Raw genomic sequence first — 20,125 nt, forward strand, 5'->3', positions numbered from 1 at the left:
AAATACGTCAAACTTAATTCACAAACTTTTGCAAACTATTCTCCCGCCATTTTTAAGGCATATACTTCAAATCTCAAATAGGATGTGTAAGTTTCTTATAATTTGATATCAATCGCTGCGACCGCCAGTTAGCGGATAATAATGGCATCAAAAATACGCAGGGTGTATCCGAACGTCGGTAAAACAGAACAGGGATGATTTTACCTGTAAAAATAAGTTGACAAGAAAAGAATAATTGTTCGAAATCTTGTTTTTAAGAAAGATTAAATTGTAAAAAATAAAAATTTTGTTTGCAAAATACTCAAATTATAAGGCAATGGAGTGAAATATTGAGGCAAAATTTGGACTTCGATAGAATTACATAAAAGAATATATAATTAGAAAAGATATAATAACAATACCTGGTAAGCAACCTTTTGTATCTGAAAAAAAAAATATTATCTTAAAGCGAGATGCTATTCCAACATTAGATAAAAAAACTTCAGCGAGTGAAAATGACATTGTAAGAGATTTTATGAAAACTTTACCTACTCCAATATCATTAGCTCTTCAGTACCCAGGTGCTTTTTAGTATCTCACTTGCACTGCAGTGACAGACTATAGGTTAAATGTTGTTGCGTGAGAAAAATTCTTATAACCTGGGTACTGAAGGGTTAAAATATTCTGTAATAACAGTCAATCTTTAATATTGCAATAAAACTTTTTTTTCAGGGAAGTACTGTCAGTAATATATGTGAAAGTGTGGCAGTTGCTGCAAGTGAGGAATTTGTAGTTAAGGAGGTTTGTTTTTTACACCAAATAAAAATCTATAATAAAAAAAGTTAATAACTTTATTTTATTAAAAGTTAATATTTATATTTCTCTGTAGGAGCCAGTCAATTTAATAAGAGAAGATGGCATTATTAAACTAAATATTATTGGAGAAGTATGATTCAAAATTTTCTTTTCTAGTCAATTCTGTAAATTTTATATTGTAACAAAATTATTTATGCACTTCAAAATATTTATCTCTATAAATTATCTCCTAATAACAGCTAAAGCTTTTAGTCAAAATTGATACTAAATTTAATAAGTGAAGACTTTTTCAATGCATTATTCAATTTATTTGCTCTGAGCATTAATAATTGAAGACATTTCGATTGCCATTTCAATACAAAATATCAGTGCGTTTAAATAAGTGCATAATGCTTTGTTTTGCGTCTAATGTTTTTATATCTTTAATAGGCAGAATGCGTAAATGCAGAATTATCAGAGTCACGTACAGATTTTTCGATAGATGACTTCATTAAGAATTTAGAAACACATAAATTACCAAAGAAATGGAGCTGGGTTGATGATCACCTCGATGCACCCGGAGTGATACTGTGTCCACACATTTGGATTATAAATTATATGATGTCAAATTTCGTGTAAAAATCGATAAGGTTCTAAATGTAGTTGTAAGTGCTTTCTTCTATTTTTTTTATTTTCTACAGATGTACGCTAACGGTATAATTTTTTAGGTAACAAACGTAAAAATTAGTCAATCAGTAAAAAGTGACTTTGTTATTTCTAGTATGACGAAATTTTGGGAATTTCTTAAAGAATTAGAGAGCTCTCAAATGTGTAGTGGTAGTGGATTTGACTGTCAAAGGTATGTATTGCAAAATTAAGTTTTTCTTACGAAAAAGGTTTCTTCGAAATTGTTTTTCTTGTTGTGCTTTATATTTCAATTACAGTACTCATATTCTAATAAACCTTCAGAAACATGCACAGTTTTTTTGAAAGCTGATGAAAAGTATAAAAAATAAGCAGCAAGATATAAATGCGAAGCATGTAGACAATTGAGAAAAAAATTACCCAATCAATTATACCAACCAAAAATGGATGTAGATGAACATAATAAAAGATTAAAACTTGAACTTAATGCTGTGAAGAAAAAGTGTACTCGCATTAGTAATAAGGTACGTTTATCTTTAATGTATACAACTAACTGATATCATAAATCCAATAATTTCGTTTTGTTAAATAACTTTAATGTTTGAATTACAATATTACAACAATATTTACTACTATTGAGAATATACTACCGATTGATTGTTTAAAATGAAACTCTGAAGCAAACCATCGAAGATAAAAAAAAAGAAGAAAAAAATTTTTCTTTTTTTTTTTCTTGAAGAAGACGTTTTAATAGTGGTTGGAACAAAAACTATAAAGTGTAGTACGATGCATCAAATTCTCGATAAAATTTCTCTACGACAATCGCTTCCTAAGTTAGGATGTCTTGAACACACTAAAGAATTAATGGTTTAAATCATTAATTACTTTATAGTTATGTGAGATCATTTTCTTGCAAAATTATTCAACAAGAACCTGAATCAACGTAAGCTTTTAACTCAAAAATATCGAACAAGCGCGAAGTTAACGTAACTGATTAATAGCCCGTAATTTTATTATTTTATAAAAGCTTATAAGACAACAAACAATATTATTTCTGTTAAATAAAATTTATAACCTTATACCAGGTATATTTATTGCTATTAGATCAGCTACTCTGTTAATTATGGTTAATTATCTTACAGCTCAACAGGTTATTTTATATTGTTGATTTTGTGGTTTACTGTTTAAGCTTAATGTAACTGGCAATTACATTTTACATGCAGTATTATTTATTTTTATACTCAATAATTGAGTTAAAGATAAATTGATTCCATTTCACAATTTTTTTACAGATATATAGAATGATTTATCGACATTTTTTTTATGCTATTGTTTTTTTTGACTTTGTGATATCATAACCAATTATTCCATTTTCTTTAGTTTATAATTTTTTATTTGCTTCGTCAACTTAGTTATCTATTTTTTTCTTAAGTTAAAAAGGTACAACTATATATATTTGAAAAATCTGATCCGTCGAATCAACGCACTCTCTAGTGGCAATAGAGATCATCTTTTCATGCTGCTTATACGTAGATACATTTATAACCCTGCGTTCGTTCTCCTTCTATCTGGGCTTCGTGGTACAAACTATGGAAGAACGGTACAAACTATTAAAGAATACAGTATTCTACCTACTATCGCCCACTGGTGGTCCCTATAGTAACTAAAATGAATCTGGTTGTTACAAAGTCGACTTCATTTACGAGTGTAGAAAAAAATTAACTAACACACGTTAACCTTCTGAGCGTTAAAATTTCAGGAATCTACGTGTGAGTGATAGTGGGATACAGCCAATCAAATTGAAGTTTGTCAATGGATTAGTCGTGTGCCCCCTCTCTAAACTTGTTTCAAAAACCAGTAACGTATTAAAACCATGTCAATAAAGCCAAAATAGCGTATGTCATAAAGTGCGAGAATTACCAAACAAAAGCAGACGTTCCAAATAAAGTGATATCAATTTTTAGTTTATAAATAAATTGTTATCGTATTTTTTAAAGTAATAATGTAATACAATAAATTTAAATATTAGTATTTTAGTTTATAAAAAGTAATAGATAAAGAGGAGGTTAGAAATTATTTGATACTTTATTATGATACACGCTTATTTTGGTACGCTACTGTATAAGGGACCGTGCACGTTATCAGCGCCGCCTAGCGTCCGCAATATTGTTGAACTTTTCAAATATAATACGTAATGACAGAGTAATGATATAAAAAATAAAAAATATTAATTGTTGAATTAATTTTGTAATTTTTCTATTTTTCTTTATCGTTCTTTTTTACTTCTGCTACAGAAATGTAAGTATTTTTGGTGTTTTCGATATAATCTTATTAGATTGAACTGGTTATTTTTGTCTTACAATATTTATACCTATCTTACAGTTGCTTTATTCGACCAAAAAACTAAATTACTTGCAGCAGAGGCAACATATTGTAAGATTGAGTGACACATCTTTGAAATTTGTAAATTTCCAAGCTTAAGGCTCAGGTCGTTGTATTTATTGTTAAAAAACTCAAAATATTATTGTATTTAATTCAAAGACGTAAATAAAATTTTTATTTAATAGTAATTATCAATTCGTTACGTGTATAGTACGATTTTGATGAATTACAGTATTTAAAGTATTAGACATAACAAATGAAAATTAATTATAACCTTAAAATATCTTTTTATTCCGAATTAAAATAAAATTGAGGAAATTATATATTTTACAAACTAACAGTCTCCAATAGTATTATAATTTAATACTTTTGACGCTAAATAATAATTATTTTCATGCATTTATTTTGTTTAAATATTATCTTAGACGAATTACGTGTGCGCGTAAGTTAAAATTTTAAAATATGCTTATCGTTTTTGATGGAATATGGAAATAAAAATAAAAAGACGACACAAATAGTATGGAAACGTAATAGTTGGGGCGTGTAAATTAATTAAACGATGAATTGTTTTTATAAACGTATATTTAAAAATAAATATAATAAAGAACAAATTGAAGAAACAAAACTTAAGGATCTTCTCTTCCTATAAGTTTGCAATGATGTTTTACGTCATTATAATTTAAGACCACAGCTTTGGTCTATTTAAGGGTATTAATTGACATAAAATGTTAAGAAGAGAATAAAAATTAAAGAGAATGTTTCTTATTTAATGCTTAATAGTAAGCTAAAAGTACAAATTTAAACTTGATCCATTGAGTTGTTTAAAAGTTATTGCTATTTAAAATATTGAAAAAATATTAAAAAAACATTGAAAGAAGAAATATCAAACACAAATTAATACGCATCAGGAATAAATACAAAAGATTCGTGACGTATTCACTACAGTTAAAGAAAATGAAGAAAAAAATTGTTAATATAATATATTTTATTCTCAATTGAGAGTTCTGAGTTTGTAATAAAAACCAATATTTTAAAGAGGGATTTTAATTTAAATCAATTAACTATTTTTTTGTGAGTAAGCCTTTAAGATCGATCACTTTTTATTTTCTTTGTTATAAGAATTTATAGGATAGCATGTGGCTATAGTATTCTTATCGTGTGTGCGTGTCATTTGTATTAGCGATAATCGATAGAAACGTTTTGACTTAGCCAGCCGTGATGACACCAAGCTGCTCAAGTATAAAACAAATAAAACGATCAGAAATGGCTTTTTCTGGATCAAATTATTTAGACTACACGCGACTTTAGACATTATTATTTACGATAAAATATATATAAATTTCAGAAATAGGATAAAAAGTTTACATATAGTATATATATGATATCGAACAAGAATGCAGTCCGTTATTATTTCGTATATTTGCTATAATTTTTTGCTAAAGTATTTAAAAGCTTATGTTTATCTAAAATATTTTCTTATTTTAATTCATAAAATGTGGTGATGAAATTTTTCGAAGAAAAATGTTATCAATTAATAGAATTTTAACACTAAACCAATTGATTTTATTTCCAAGTAATTCGTATTACAAAATATATATAAGATTGTTATTTTATTTTATTTTAAATATACGATAATAATAGTTTAATGATTGAAGATACTATGTATATTTCGAATGATTCGAATATTTTACCTGGATTTTTCCACACAAGAAACGGTAGCTGAGAGTAAAGGAAGACGTATCATATCTTACATTTTAATTCTTTGATGTTATTTAGCTTGAGAAGGGTGTGTCACCCTTCGTAAATAATATCAACTCAAAATACCTACTGATATAAATAATTTATTTGTTTTATCCAAAGAATTTGATTATAAACCGTGATATGATATTTGACAAGCATAAAAGCAAATTTAAGGGATAAAACTACTCTAGCGCTTGGAAAAATAGCTAATTTTAAGAATTTTTTATTAGAATATCGTAAGTTCAACTCAAAATTCGTTTACAGGACTTTATCATAAATACTATATCAAATGATTCATCCTGGACAATCTGCCTTACCATGATCTTTTACTCGAATTTAAAAATTTATTTCAATTGCTATGGACATATTTTGATTTTCAGATCAAAATTATCGTTTCGAGAGCGTTCCACACACTTTGCATGTTTTTTAAGTTTCGTCATTATAAACTTTTGATAATAAGTAATGTCTTTCAGCTGTAGATTTTTTTAAGTTAAAGTAGTGACAAAGCAGCTGTCGGATGTCTTATTGCGATTAATTTTCCATCGATTGATAAATATCTTTATCGTCAAGAAATTAAACCTTTGAAGACTTAAATTCTTTCAGAAATGACCTTTCTCTTCATACTTTCGTAATTCTTTAAACTACAAAAAAATTCTTTAAATTACAAAAGATGAGACTTTACTGATAAAATTTGTCAGCGTTGGAACTAGTACCTAGAAGTAGGTAATACTTGACTAATTTCTATTTTAAATACTATTTGAAATAATATAGATTATTGAATAAATGCAATATTTTATTTTCAAAAATATATGCATAATGTAAAATAAAAGATTTATTTAATATTTACGATTTCCAATAGTATTTTATCCAGCTCTGCCATTATTCATAGAGAGCGGCAGGAATCTCGTTTACCATCTAATAATAATAGTAATAATAATAATAATTATTATAAAATAAATAAATGAAAATAAAAAAATAACAATGCAAATTTATCAATATCAAGAATAATTCGAAAAAATAAATTAAACATTTAGAATTATTTGAATTACCTTGATTTGTTTTAATCCGATCAGATATGTTCTTATCTTTATAGTAATATAAACAATTGAGTTAGATAAAACAAAAAAAATCAGAAGTAAAAGAGAAAACAAATTGAAGGATGACAGAGTGAATTCATTTGATTAGGCTGTTTCTTGCGCACGCATTTCAATGATACGAACATTTATTCTCTCTCTCTCTCTTTCTTTTTTAGTAGCTCCTTCGTCTGTCTCATGTTTACAAATAAGTGTACGTACTTACTTACACATATAAATACTACTACATACTAAATCCCATGGTAAGAACGGCTTTTGGCTCGAGCGAAGTCCTCAGTACGACTTTCACAATGTCTGAAGCTAGTAATGATAACGGGACACTTAAATTGCTCGAAGATCTTCTAAGGATCCTCAAAGAGGAAAAAGTTTTTAATCCTAATGCTCATCCGGTAGTTAATTTTCGTCATCCTACTGATCTCAAGGTAAATAATAGATAGTAATTGTGTTTAAAATATTAAGTTTTATTACTTTAAGAAAGCAAACATATGAATTGTTGATTTACGATAATGACTTGGTTGAGATTCAAAAGTGTAAGGTAGATCAGTTTACTCATATGTATAAGTAGATTCTTTTGCTTTTCTTTTCTTTTTTTTTATTAACTTTTTAATCGTTGAGAAGTGAAACTTGTTGTTGAAGTGTTACTGGATTGTTGTAGATAATGCACGGAAAAGTAAATATTCTTTTTATTTGCAGATAAAATTGTGCGTTTTACTCTAACGAAATATCATATGACTAATTATTGTTGTACGAAATCGTTATCTTTAAATTTGAATTAATATAAATATTTACATTTTTTGTAGCTTTGATCGAATTAAGCCTTAATGTCATTATTTTCTGAGAAAAGCGTGGTCTATTTTTAACTTTTCAATTGTTAGAACGTGATACCTTTTCGTCAGCGTTTATGTTTATTGTAAACATTATTGTAAAATATAAATATGTTCATTGCCATCGATAACGTACGGAGAATACGATGCGCGAAAAGCAAATTTTTTCGAAATAGTATGAAATAAGTATAATTTTTATTTTATTTTGTACTTTGATTTATCTGCACAACAATGCAAGAAGAATTTCTTTTCTAGAATAACTGAATATTTTTTTTACTTATGTACTAAATATTAAATCATTGATATATATATTACCCGTATCGTGTTTCTTAATTTTTTTTTGACAATAAATTCACAATTTGTATAGCAAATCTTACGTGTTTTTTAATTTCTAGAAAAATATATAAAATTTTATTTGTTTATATTTTACTAATTTTAAAAACCATTCATTCAACAGAAACCTAAAATCATTCAATGAATTACAAAATCGCTACAATACTATTATGAAATTTATTGATAAGTTCAATATTAATAACAACAATAGTTCTAGTTAACTGATTATAAAATATGAACATTAATTTTTCTATTTTTAAAATATTTATAAGAAATCACATAAAAAATAGTGTATCTGGATCGAAAAGTAATTATTATTAAACTCGTTTGTTCTTTTCTTCAATCAAAAATATTTTCTTCTCCTACAGTAAAATATTACTTTTCAAAAATACAAATAACTATTTCAATCATCAAATATTTATTCGTTTTGATTTCGTATTGTGAAATATTCTCGATATATTTTTAGATTAACGAATATCGTACGTTTCAAAGAAGTATTGTAATAACATTCGATTGTTCCAATAAAATGGATAATATTATTGTGTGTGTATGTGTATATGTGCATGTACGTTCGTTGAACTTATGCTTAATACATCACTTTTTTATCAGTTTCGCATTTTACCATTAATCTTTGACTCCATGAGTATTATCATATTTCTATTGGTTCCAAAGTTCATGCCGATTTATAATTGTGTATATAATTTATATTTTTAAATATATTATTAATTTTTTTAAAAATTTGTATAAACTGTTAAAGCAACCTAATGCAGTGGTTTTCAAGCTTTCTCTATTTTCGGTTATTTTTGTTGAATTCAGGTTTTCTCAAACGTCCTATGTCAAATTTTTTGCAAATTCACCCTGTAAAAAAAATAAAAGTTTTTTTTTTCAAGGATTTATTAAAAATAAATAATACATATTTTATTTGTAGAAACTTTTTCAAATAGTTATTACTAACAATATTTTGTTCTAAGCTCACTAGATATCGAATCTTATAACATCGAATTAAAAATAAAAATAAGATTATGAAAAAATCTTGTAACATGTTGCCGTGCACACTTCAGATTTGTTGTGAACAAGAACCACTGATATAATGTATAAGTATTAAATAATAAAAAAAGAAAAAAAAGAAAATAAAAAAATAATAATAATAAATAATAAAAAAATAAAAATAAAAAAAGAAAAGTTTAGTTCAATTTAAAAAAATTTATATGTACATTAAAAATATCTAATGTAGTATGTAGTATATAGTAACTCTCAAAAATATTTGGATACTAAAATATGATAAACTTTATAATTTCATATTGAGTCGAGGAAAACGTTTCTTCGTATTTTAATGAAACAATGAAGTAAGTTTATTGCATATTTCGTGTTGTGCTTTTTCCAAATGGTTTAAAACTATTTTTTGTTCGAGTTTTAGTTCCTTACTGATATCATTACTTTCAATGTACCGGCCTAGTTCAAATTTGTCCATGGTTGCATCGACTTTTCTAGCGATTGGCTAATCAGAACGAACTGGTCGACCTTAAAATTCTTCATTTCCAATCATAATCACTGAATTTTAATCCCATTGAAAATTTATAAGATGAATTGAGTAGGAAAATTTAGGAAACTCAAATTTGTTCAATAGCTGAATAAAAACAAAGACTCAAAAAAATGAATGGGAAAATATAAACATTAAATATTAAAAAAAAATTATAAATAATATGTCAAACAGATCAACGTATTCACGATGAGCAATGGTCCCAAATCCCTAAAACGCAGAATGGATATGAAGATGTAGTTTAAATTTATTGAAAATTGTTATTTGAAGGTTTAGGGGGTCACTGATTATGAATCTGATATTACTTTATATTTTAACAAAAAGGACTGTTTTATTAAAAATTTATTCAATCTTTCTGAAAATTTATATTTGAGACTTTTTAGGATCGCTGATTATGAATCTAATTTTATTCTTTTAAAAAACGTAACAGCAAATTCGAAATCAAAGCTAATTTTAATTAAAATAAATATTTATTTATAAAATTTTTGTTGTTAAAAATTTCATTGTTTAAAAATGTTTTTTTTTTATATAATTATTTATTTATTACTTTATATTATATTTATTCGTAATAATATTTTTTTGTAACTACATAAAATAGTGGATAAAGTGTAAGGTCTTTAAAAATACGGTTGTGCATTATCGTACAAAAACCTGGATGAACATTGAACGGGGACAAAAAAAGAGCTAATTTTTAGATATTTCGTTAGGTAAAGGTTCAATTAATAATTTAAAGCAAATTACAGCGCGGAAATTCGTAGAATTTGTAATTTTTTGCTTATATAAAAAAATATTTCTAATATCACATCGGTGAAAAACATATAATATATTCTTTATTAGCAACTATATTTGTTATTTATGCAAATTGATATGATTATGCAACTGATAATTTACAGGTGTGCATAAGCATTTTTCCATAACAAATAGTTGATAAAGATGCTATAGGGTCCGATAAACACATTCCAAGTGTTAAAAGTCTTAAAGAGAAAACATTTTTTTTTTTGAGGTGTATGGGTTTCCTGGATTTGAAATCTATGTGTGACAGGTACAGAAATTCGAATCCCGTCGTGAACGTGTTAAGACATGTTTTTAAAATAAATTAGAAACTAACGAGGTATTAATATTTGTTTCAAATGTTAAATTACTTTAAATAAACAATAAATGAACATTGTTCGAATATTTTTTGAGCTAAAAATGCAGGAGCGAATTTAGGTTATAGTATTTATGGGATGTAATAATAAATGAGTTCCTTTCACGGTAAATAAATTTAAATTCAAACAATTTAAATTAAAAATTTAGGAAAAAATAAATTACACAAAATTTTTGTGTACTCTGATAAAGTTTAAATCATTGGTTTGCAATACTATTGAATTTGAATAAAATATCAATTATTAGTATATCCTCAAAAGTTTCAAATAAACTAAAACAATTCTTTAATGTCTGTTGCCTATAATTTTTCCTATTTAAAAAAGGATAAATAAAATAATTTTTTGCTAAAATGACGAATTAGTCGTTGTAACTAATTAAATCTTAGGTAGGTTTTTAAACAATATTAGTTTAGGGCCCTTGAAGTAACCGGTCCGCCTTTGCAAATTATTTTTTTAAATAATTTTTATTATGTAAAATATAAAATTTTTTAAATATATATATTATGATTTTATATTAATATATATTTTTTTTAAATATGATATATGTTTATCAAGGTTAATAGATGACCTATTATTGACAACAATAACCAGGAGAGCTGCTTTATAAACAATCGAAATATGAAGCTGTAAAAAAATTGATTATAGTGTAGTGTTCGAATATTTTTAGGGTTTACTGTATTTATAAATCAGCACGTACTTTCTGGACAAACTCATATTTACAAATATTTCGATTAAATATTGACAATTTCTGTTAATAAATCAGCTTGAACTTTTTGGGTCGTTCGATAAATTGTATTTTTGTTTTTACTTATTCTTGTCTCTTTTCAAATTGAATTATCTTTCTTATTAAATTTCTATGTACATTTTCAGGAAATATTATCATTTAAATTAAAAGATGATGGTTCCACTTCCGAAGAAATCGAGGCTATAATACGAAAAATAATCAAATATTCTGTTAAAACTTTTAGTCCTAACTTTCACAATCAACTTTTTGCCGGTGTGGATAAATATGGACTTGTTGGTTCTTGGCTTACCGAAGTTTTAAATACGAGTCAGTAAGTTTCGTATTATCAACAGGTTTAGCAAAATGTAATCTTATTTAAAGTTGAAAATTATGTTTAATGTAAAATCAGCCTATTAATTAAATAATCTGTAATTATTAATTAATGAAGAATCATTGATTGATAAATAAGAGAAGTAATGAAAATCACGTAAATAAAGGTCATGATTCATTTAATAATCATTAATAACGTGATATAATTAATTATACTTTTGATTAGAACGGAATCAATCATTTGTGATATATATTCATCCGTTTGTCGATTTATACAGATTATTCATTTTATATGAATTTAGTATCTTTCTCTGTTCTTTTTTTTGCATTTTATACGTGGGTAAAAATTGGCAATCTAAAAATAGTAAAAAAACAATAGATGGTTGCCTAACTCTGTAGAATAATTCGTTCCTTAACATTTTCTAATGGTCTGTTAAATAATCTTTCTAAGGTACACGTATGAAGTGGGTCCAGTATTTACGTTGATTGAACAAGAGATAATAAACGAATGTTTGAAGCTTGTCGATTATCCACCAACACCGGATGCTGATGGGATTTTATGCCCAGGTGGTAGTATATCTAACATGTACGCCATGGTAATGGCTAGATATAAGATATTACCGGATATTAAGAAAAAGGGTTCCAGTGCTTTTCCTCCTTTGGCATGTTTTACCAGTGAAGAAGGTCATTATTCTATAATGAAGGCAGCTCATTGGTTGGGTATTGGGACTGATCAAATTTACAAGGTTCCTGTACATTGCATCTTATATTTACAATGAAAATTTTACGTGATTATTAAAAAATTAGGATCCCAACTATATAGGGTGTCACGAGATTAGCGACCAGACTGTAGGAGTATATTCTACAAATGGATAATGAAATAAAAGAAAAATATTATTTGAAATTCGATTGGAAATGCTTTATTGCAGTTATAAACAAATAATATATAAAGAAAATATATAAATACTTATAAACATAAAGTTATAAAGAAATAAAATGGAAATATGTAATAGTGAATTTAATGGACAGATGAGCAGGTCGCTAAGCATATTTATTCAAATGTCATACTGAAATTTGGGTTAAAAGCTTTTTTGTCAGGTGGAATATAGATTATTGTAGTCCCATAGATGACTATTATGAGAATTGAATCTGCTATATCTTATAAAAGTTAGAAAATTGTCTCTCTCTATTGCTCATTCTCTATTTATTTAAATATAACCTAGTTCTGAAAAGAACCCAAATTTTGTAATTGGAAATGAGAATTAATAAATAGTATTCGATGTGGTATTATTCTTCCGAGAAATCTGCTGTTACCCGTTTTAATTTCACTTGCCTATAATTTTCTAATAAAGCGTTAATAAAACTTTATTTAATTTATTTCAACTTGTAGAATACACTCTCGCAGTTTGATTAGTTAACTCTAGAACACCTTGTATATTTTGCAATAAAAAATAGAACAATAATAAATGGTGTATCAAAGTTTAAATTTATTTTCACTGTCTTTAAAGTACTAGTAACTCGTCATCCACAGTTAAAAGGTTCATTGCAGTTATTTCAATAGATCAATTCTCTAACTCTAATTTCTTCTTTATCTTCTTCTTACTTGTCTTAGATCAAGACTGATGAGTTAGGAAAGATGATACCAACAGAGTTGAGGAATGCAATAAAGGAGGCCAAAAGTAACAAAAAATTGCCATTTTTTGTTAATGCAACATGCGGAACGACAGTTCTCGGTGCTTTCGATCCACTACCAGAAATAGCTAAGATTTGCAAGGACGAGTCTCTTTGGATGCATGTTGACGTTCGTAGTATTTCTATGAGAAAACAAATGTTTATAAACTATTACGCTTTGTCTATTGTAATCTTAATGAAATTATTTAAACAGGCATGCCTAGGTGGAACTTTACTGCTTTGTCACAGTTATCGGGACCGTTTGAGTGGGATTGAGTTGTTCGTAATTGTTTTTATTATAGAAGTTGCACTTTAAATTTATCGTTTTTGCAAGTCAAATTCACTTTGATTTGCAATTTCATTTGCAAAAGGGTGAATTTAAAGTGTAAAACTTATATATCGAGTTAAATCTTAAACAAAATCGAGAATAAGTTCAAATTTGATCATTCTTATTTTAGATCCGATTCAGTTTCCTGGAATCCACACAAAATGCTTGGTGTACCTTTACAGTGTTCTATATTCTTAGTAAAAGGTAAAAAAGCATTGCATGAGACTAACTGTGCCGGTGCGAAGTATCTTTTTCAGCAAGACAAATTTTACGACGTTTCTTATGACACTGGTGACAAGAGCGTGCAATGCGGTAGAAAGGTTTGTATTAGATTGCCAGAAAAGTTCGTGCCGATTTGAAGAAAGATTTATGTACAGTTTCTTTGACAGAAGTATGTTTGGTTAAATTTTTTTTTTTGGAGACGATTACAGGATAGATTCAAATAGTTGTAGATTGACCTTGGTTACAGATGAGATATTTTACGTTGTAAACATAGAAAAAAGACTTATTTGGGTGAGAAAAAAGTTAAGACAACGGAATGTTTTCAGACGAAGCTTCTTTTTTAGTACCTTCTTCTGTCAGTCATATGTGATTTACTTACACTAATAAACATATCTATTGGATCCTTACATATATGGTAAAAGTGCACGTCTAGGTGCTCTAATTATTCAAATTATTCTAAATATTTTAAACAATTAATGGAAATTGTGCTTCGAAGATGCAAGACAATTATTAAGATATTTGGTCACCCAGATCGTTCGGAAAATGGGTATATTTTAAAAAAATTTATAAACTCAAGAATATGAAACGAATTAGTTTTATTTTAGAAATATAAATCGGTATAAACTTTACGAGAACAGTATAATGATTAGAATTAGTAAAGATGTCAGGATGTTGGGCTAATAAAGTAATCAATAGTCGTTGAAAATTGTTTGCAGGTAGATGCTATGAAATTTTGGCTTATGTGGAAAGCACATGGTACAATTGGTTTGAATTTATCAGTTCAAGTAGCAATGTCCGCTGCTGAATATTTTAGAGATAGAATAAAATATATAGATGGTTTTAGGCTCGTTTTGCCTAACTACGAGTGCAGTAACATCTGCTTTTGGTAAATATTTAAAATATGTCGTTCATTTATCAAATTTATGTATATAGTAATCTCTTGTTATCCACAGAGATTAAGTTCCAATTTAGGAAATTAAATTCATTTAAATAACTTTCTTAATGATATTTAAATTTAAGTATTCTTTGAATATTAATCTTTTCTTTACATTCATCGAGAAAAATGGGTTAAAAAATGTATATAACATTAAAAGAAAAAACCAAGTTGACCTTTAGATAATTTTGACACATCTACAAAAAAAATATTGGTAGACTTAATCCCCCCCGAAGCAATTCAATTTTTATTTAAAACATGTTTTACTACGGTTAAGAATTATGAAATATATCAAGATTTTCATATCAGCTGCTATATGAACGCGATTGATAAAAAAAGGTCATGCTATTTGTCACGTTACATCTTCGTTACTATTGCATTTGATAAATGAAAAACATTATTATTCATTTTGCATTAACAAACATTTAAACGTTTCAGTTCTGATTTTATATATTGATTATTTAATTAACTTATTTATTTTAAATAAATATATTTATTATTTATTGATATTTTTTAATAATTATTATATTATTATACTATTATAATAAATTAATATAGTTAATATAATTACAATATATTATAAAATATTATTTAGTAATTAATTTACTAGTTAATCAAATTTAATTATAAATCTTATAAGTTATGCAGAAATCTATCAGCCTTTAAAATGAACAAAAATTAATTAAGTAGGTTATATCCTAATCTATTTTTTTTTAGGTACATCCCATCTAGTATGCGCAACAAAAGCGAGACCCAAGAATGGTGGGACAAATTGTCCAGAGTTACGACGTCGATAAAAGAAAAAATGGTACTTGATGGTACTTTAATGATTGGCTACACCCCCCTGCCTAATAAAAATCTGGTGAATTTCTTTCGAATGGTTGTCACCTGCCATCCACCACCTTCGCATACTTCTATGGACTATGCCATTAAATTATTCCAAAGATACGGAGAAAATTTTTAAATTCGACAAATTTTTGATGGCTTATCTCTCCGTCCTTTTTTTTTGTTGCAAATTTTCTTATAATCCTTCACTTTTTCTTTTAATTTCATTTTTATCATTTTTATACCTTATTTTGGATCATTTATCTTCTTGAAAAATAAATACGTTATATTGGTATTAGAAATGAATAATTATTTTGTTTATTAAAATAATATCATCCAATTAGTGTAAACAAATTAGAATAAAAAGTATGTTGTTATTTATTAGGTAAGTATTTTGAAAAATTTTGTATTAATATTTTCATCCTATACTTTAATTTCTCATATTGTTTCAATTGTTCTAAGCGTTTTTTCACAATTAATAATACATCTTTATATGTATTTCTTTTCAGAAACTTCATAATTTTTCATCTTTTTTATCTGGTTTTATTTTTGTACTTTCAATGTATTCGTACAAATCGTTAATTACTAATAGATTTTTCATTTGCATTTTCTATAGTTCGTAATTATGTTTGTTGTTTAGCTCTTACTATGAGTTAGTTTAAATGCATTTTTGTTTTTTTCTTTTATCTTCTTGTGCAGTTGATATTTTTAAGTCTTTCCTTACATTAAATATGTATATTGATACACCATCTTATGTACCTACATTCAATACAATGCTTCTATTTTTGATATATGGCTTTTAGTTGCCGCGCCCGATAATCCAAAGTATTCAATAGGTTTCATTATTGTTTGATAAATTTTCATTTTATTGTCTGAACTGAGTTTGAACTTATATATAGTTACTGGGAAATGTAAAAGAAAGAAATTCAATTCATAACACGAAAAGTTTTAAGAGAAATATTGTCTTTATTAACATAAACGTTTCGACGGGGATTTGTAGGGGGAGGGGGTGATTGGGGCAGCGTGGGTAAATAAGTGTATGGAGTACAAATAGTTATTAATATTTTACCTTCATTATGGTCGTAAAAAGAGCTTAGAAGAATATCGATGTAAAAAATAGAGATCGTTAAGATCGTTTAAACAGTCCTAACGATAGTATATCTTTCCCTTTTTTTTCTCTTTCTCTCTCTTACACACTTGCACGCACACACACGCGTACATTCTCGTTAGCTATTTGTAATCGTACAAAGAGTCTGTTGTCATTTTAAAAAAACAAGTCATTTTAGATATGATGAAATCTTTTGAAGTGTAATCGTTATACAACTCCAATTCGCTATATTTCTCGCCGAAAATGATTAGTCACGGCAGGCAATATAAGGCGTATCGTTTTCGCAATAACTATTTTCTTAAAACGTAATACAAACCTCGCATGCGACTCAATATGAGTCAATAGCAAAACGCAACTTTAAACGAAAAAATGTCGACTCAAGTTACGTTTAAATATACATATACATACATATAAATTCTATCAAACATACATCTAAATCGTTTTTTTTCTTTATCCGCATGTCTATATATATATATATATATATATATGTTACCATTATTTTGTGAAATTCGCTAATTTAAGAAATAGATAGGTATTACATGAAATAACTATATCGACTAGGTAAATTATGAAATAAGGCATATATGCATATTTCAACTAGATAATATATGAATTCGCGGAAGGAGTGTAGATGAAGTATGAAATTGAAATTTTGTTTGTCTCTACGCAATAATGCTTGTAGTTATCCGTTTTTATCTCATACTGTGCTTTAAAAACAAATGTTCTGTTAGTCACACTATTCTATCTACTTTAAAAGAAACAAACGGATTTTTGATTGTTGAAGTTCATGAAATATAATTCAAATCCAAGGAATTGAAAAATTAATTTTTCTCTGAAAGTTATTTAGAGCTTTACTAGCTATCACTGGATTCAAAAATGTAAAACGAAAAGCTGTCTTTGTATTAAAAAGGGAAAATACTGTGCAATTAAAAATGTCACGATTGCTTTGTAAAATAACTAATAAAAATGTATAATAAAATATTTTTTATATGTTTTCCTAGTCTAGTTATTTCATGCTATACCTAGAAAATTAATAAATTAACTTAATTAGAAACTTTAACAGTAACATATATAAAAGTATAATATTTTATTATTTAAAACGCTGTCTATATGTACAAACTCATCATGGCACTACGTTATTCGGTATCAAAATTCATTTATTTTTTCTTTTTATGATGAAGAAAAGAAAAAAGAAAACATTCGTTAATCTATGTACAATTTTTTTTGTTTGTTTTACGTTTGACAAAATCTCAGCCTCGATTGGTGTTTATAAACGCACGAAATCTTTGTACAAATATAGAATCCAAATATTAATCAAAGCATACGTATTTGTTCAATCATCACACTCACACTCATACATACATATACTTCTTTTTCGTACGTATTTACATGAGAAATAAAAATAAACTATGTAAATTCTCTCGTAAAAAATATTTCTCTCACTTCATGCATCGTCGAATCACGTATTATCCTGCTATGGCGTTTACATGATTTGTAAAATTAGGCTTTTTCTTATGGGTTCATCGGTTTTCGTTAAAAATTACGAGTTCAAACTCGTTGTCTTATGCTATTTAACCCAGACGTAGTATCTTAATTACTTTAATTAAGTAGATATTCTCCGAAGTGCACTTATCATCAATTGCTTTTTTACGTCCTAGTATCAAAACGTAATACTTGATATGTTTTTTTTTTGGTCCCTTTCAAAGTGACCCAATGATTAAGAAAAGATATGAATATTTTTTATTTCGATGATATAATTCTCATAATTTTGTAAAGTCTTGTGAAGTAATACTATAAAAACGATGTGAAAAAAGTCGATCGTTTGTTCAATAGTACTTGTCTTGATCGAGGTCAGCACGAATATGTTGTTGACCATGACTGTTGCGTTTCAATGTGGCAGACTCGTATTCCAAACTTTTTGGATATAATTTCGGACTCCCAAGGCCGTTCACATTTGGATTGGTTTTTCCACGAAGCGTACCATTTCCGTTCGTGCTGCCAGAGAAACTGGGCTGTCTTTTAGCATTTACCTATTGAATATAATGAGTCTTATTAATAATGATCCTTTACATCAAATGTAGACACAGATGAAAATTATTTAATTATTTATTTCATACCTCTTTTAATGGCACTGTGACATAAGGATTTTGTTTGCTGATGTAATGAGGACTACCCGGAACACGTGGTTTTCTTCGTTTCAAATAAAAGAAACAAAGAATCGCTGTTAAAGCTAGTCCAATGAAGAATCCAATGATGCAACTACCTACTATGGCGCCAATCGATACGCTGGCACTTTCTACGCTGGATGGTAACGCGTTTACATCTGGAATTGGTATAAAAATTAATTCTAATACTAAACGTATTATAACTGATTATATGATCAATTTTATATTTGGAATTAAAGTTCTGCATTGAATACTGTTGCTTTTTTTTTATTTGACTTTGTAATTATAATTATATATATTGCTTTATTTATTATTTAAATCAATGCAACAAATTGATTAAAATCCAGTTATCTAAATGGTTAGGTCATAAAGAAGAATGCATAAACTGTTAGTAGGTTTAATATTAAAGGTAATTCGAGTAAACTGTTTCCTTCAAAAATTTAATTACTCACCGTTGTCCGTGCAATCCGAAAGACAATCTCGAGTTTCACGATTAGGTCCTTGGCACATTCCATTACTATGTTGAAGACATTGACGTTTTCGATGTTGTTGACGATCACTATCGCAGGGGGTCCAACGGGACCAGGTATCCCAACCAAGTAAGGACTCGCAACTAGGCATTTCACAGGTCTCTCTGACCAGTCTAGGTCCGTCACAGGTTTCTGGTCCGATGCATTCCCTTGTTCTAGTACGAACACCTACACCACAAGTAGCTGAGCATTCGGACCAGTCCGTCCAACAGGACCATTGTCCTTCTACTACCCCACTTCCGAAAGTTGTTGTTCTGCATGGATGAATATTACATACTCTCGTCTGCGTGTTCATTCCTTCGCATGGCGGAGACTCGCACTGTCTTCTCTGCGTTTTCATTAAAATTAAAAAAAATATTATATTTTATTAAAAATGTTATCAAGTTGTGTGGGTGTGGGTGTGTAATAGAGAAGATTATGAAGAATATATTTTACATTCCATTTTACATTCCATTTTACATCACTCTTTTACTACTATTATCATATTATATTTATTATTATTATTATTATTATTATTATTATTATTATTATTATTATTATTATTATTATTATTATTTTGTGTGTTATAATACTTATTATCAATTTTATTTTATAAACATTGTACACATAAATCTAAACATTTCTCTTTTCATTACAGAATTTTTATTTCTCTATATTTTCCCGGTTCTTATAGGCCCTTTTCTAAATCTGACTAAACAAACTCTACTATTTCTTTAGTTTTTCTTTTTTTAAAATACACAAAGAAATATTTTAACTTTTTAAAAACTATTCAAATATTTACTCTAAATCTTTTAAAATCTTCCTAACTATG

General features: G+C 27.3%; 2 protein-coding genes across 15 annotated transcripts in view; one reads left to right on the forward strand and one right to left on the reverse strand.

Moving 5' to 3' along the window:
* Window positions 1-8: 8 nt before the first annotated feature.
* LOC122521266 (acidic amino acid decarboxylase GADL1) lies at window positions 9-15,813 on the forward strand. Of its 12 annotated transcripts, XM_043641883.1 has the most exons (14): window positions 9-86; window positions 162-404; window positions 712-780; window positions 869-925; window positions 1,225-1,439; window positions 1,503-1,633; window positions 1,719-1,943; window positions 11,348-11,532; window positions 11,983-12,277; window positions 13,144-13,332; window positions 13,417-13,481; window positions 13,661-13,850; window positions 14,469-14,638; window positions 15,404-15,813. In XM_043641883.1, the coding sequence occupies exons 7-14, from the start codon at window positions 1,863-1,865 to the stop codon at window positions 15,648-15,650; spliced, it is 1,422 nt and encodes a 473-aa protein (XP_043497818.1). In that variant the 5' UTR covers window positions 9-86; window positions 162-404; window positions 712-780; window positions 869-925; window positions 1,225-1,439; window positions 1,503-1,633; window positions 1,719-1,862; the 3' UTR covers window positions 15,651-15,813. The 12 variants fall into 12 exon arrangements, with proteins under 12 accessions (XP_043497818.1, XP_043497846.1, XP_043497862.1 ...); XM_043641911.1 differs by lacking the exon at window positions 9-86 and having other exon boundaries at window positions 187-404; window positions 1,744-1,943; XM_043641927.1 differs by lacking the exon at window positions 9-86 and having other exon boundaries at window positions 187-404; window positions 1,556-1,633.
* A 644-nt stretch (window positions 15,814-16,457) lies between these two features.
* The window catches only part of LOC122521333 (semaphorin-5A), a 123,732-nt gene continuing 120,064 nt past the window's right edge, over window positions 16,458-20,125 (reverse strand). For all 3 annotated transcript variants that reach the window (XM_043641999.1, XM_043641983.1, XM_043641992.1), the window contains 3 exons: window positions 19,237-19,642; window positions 18,737-18,942; window positions 16,458-18,649 (listed from right to left, as the gene is read on the reverse strand). In XM_043641999.1, the coding sequence (XP_043497934.1) occupies window positions 18,446-18,649; window positions 18,737-18,942; window positions 19,237-19,642 (816 nt within the window). In that variant the 3' untranslated portion in view covers window positions 16,458-18,445. The remainder of the gene's footprint in view (window positions 18,650-18,736; window positions 18,943-19,236; window positions 19,643-20,125) is intronic.

This window comes from Polistes fuscatus, unplaced genomic scaffold (genome assembly GCF_010416935.1).
Source record: "Polistes fuscatus isolate 324 unplaced genomic scaffold, CU_Pfus_HIC Scaffold1, whole genome shotgun sequence".
Lineage (NCBI taxonomy): Eukaryota > Metazoa > Arthropoda > Insecta > Hymenoptera > Vespidae > Polistes > Polistes fuscatus.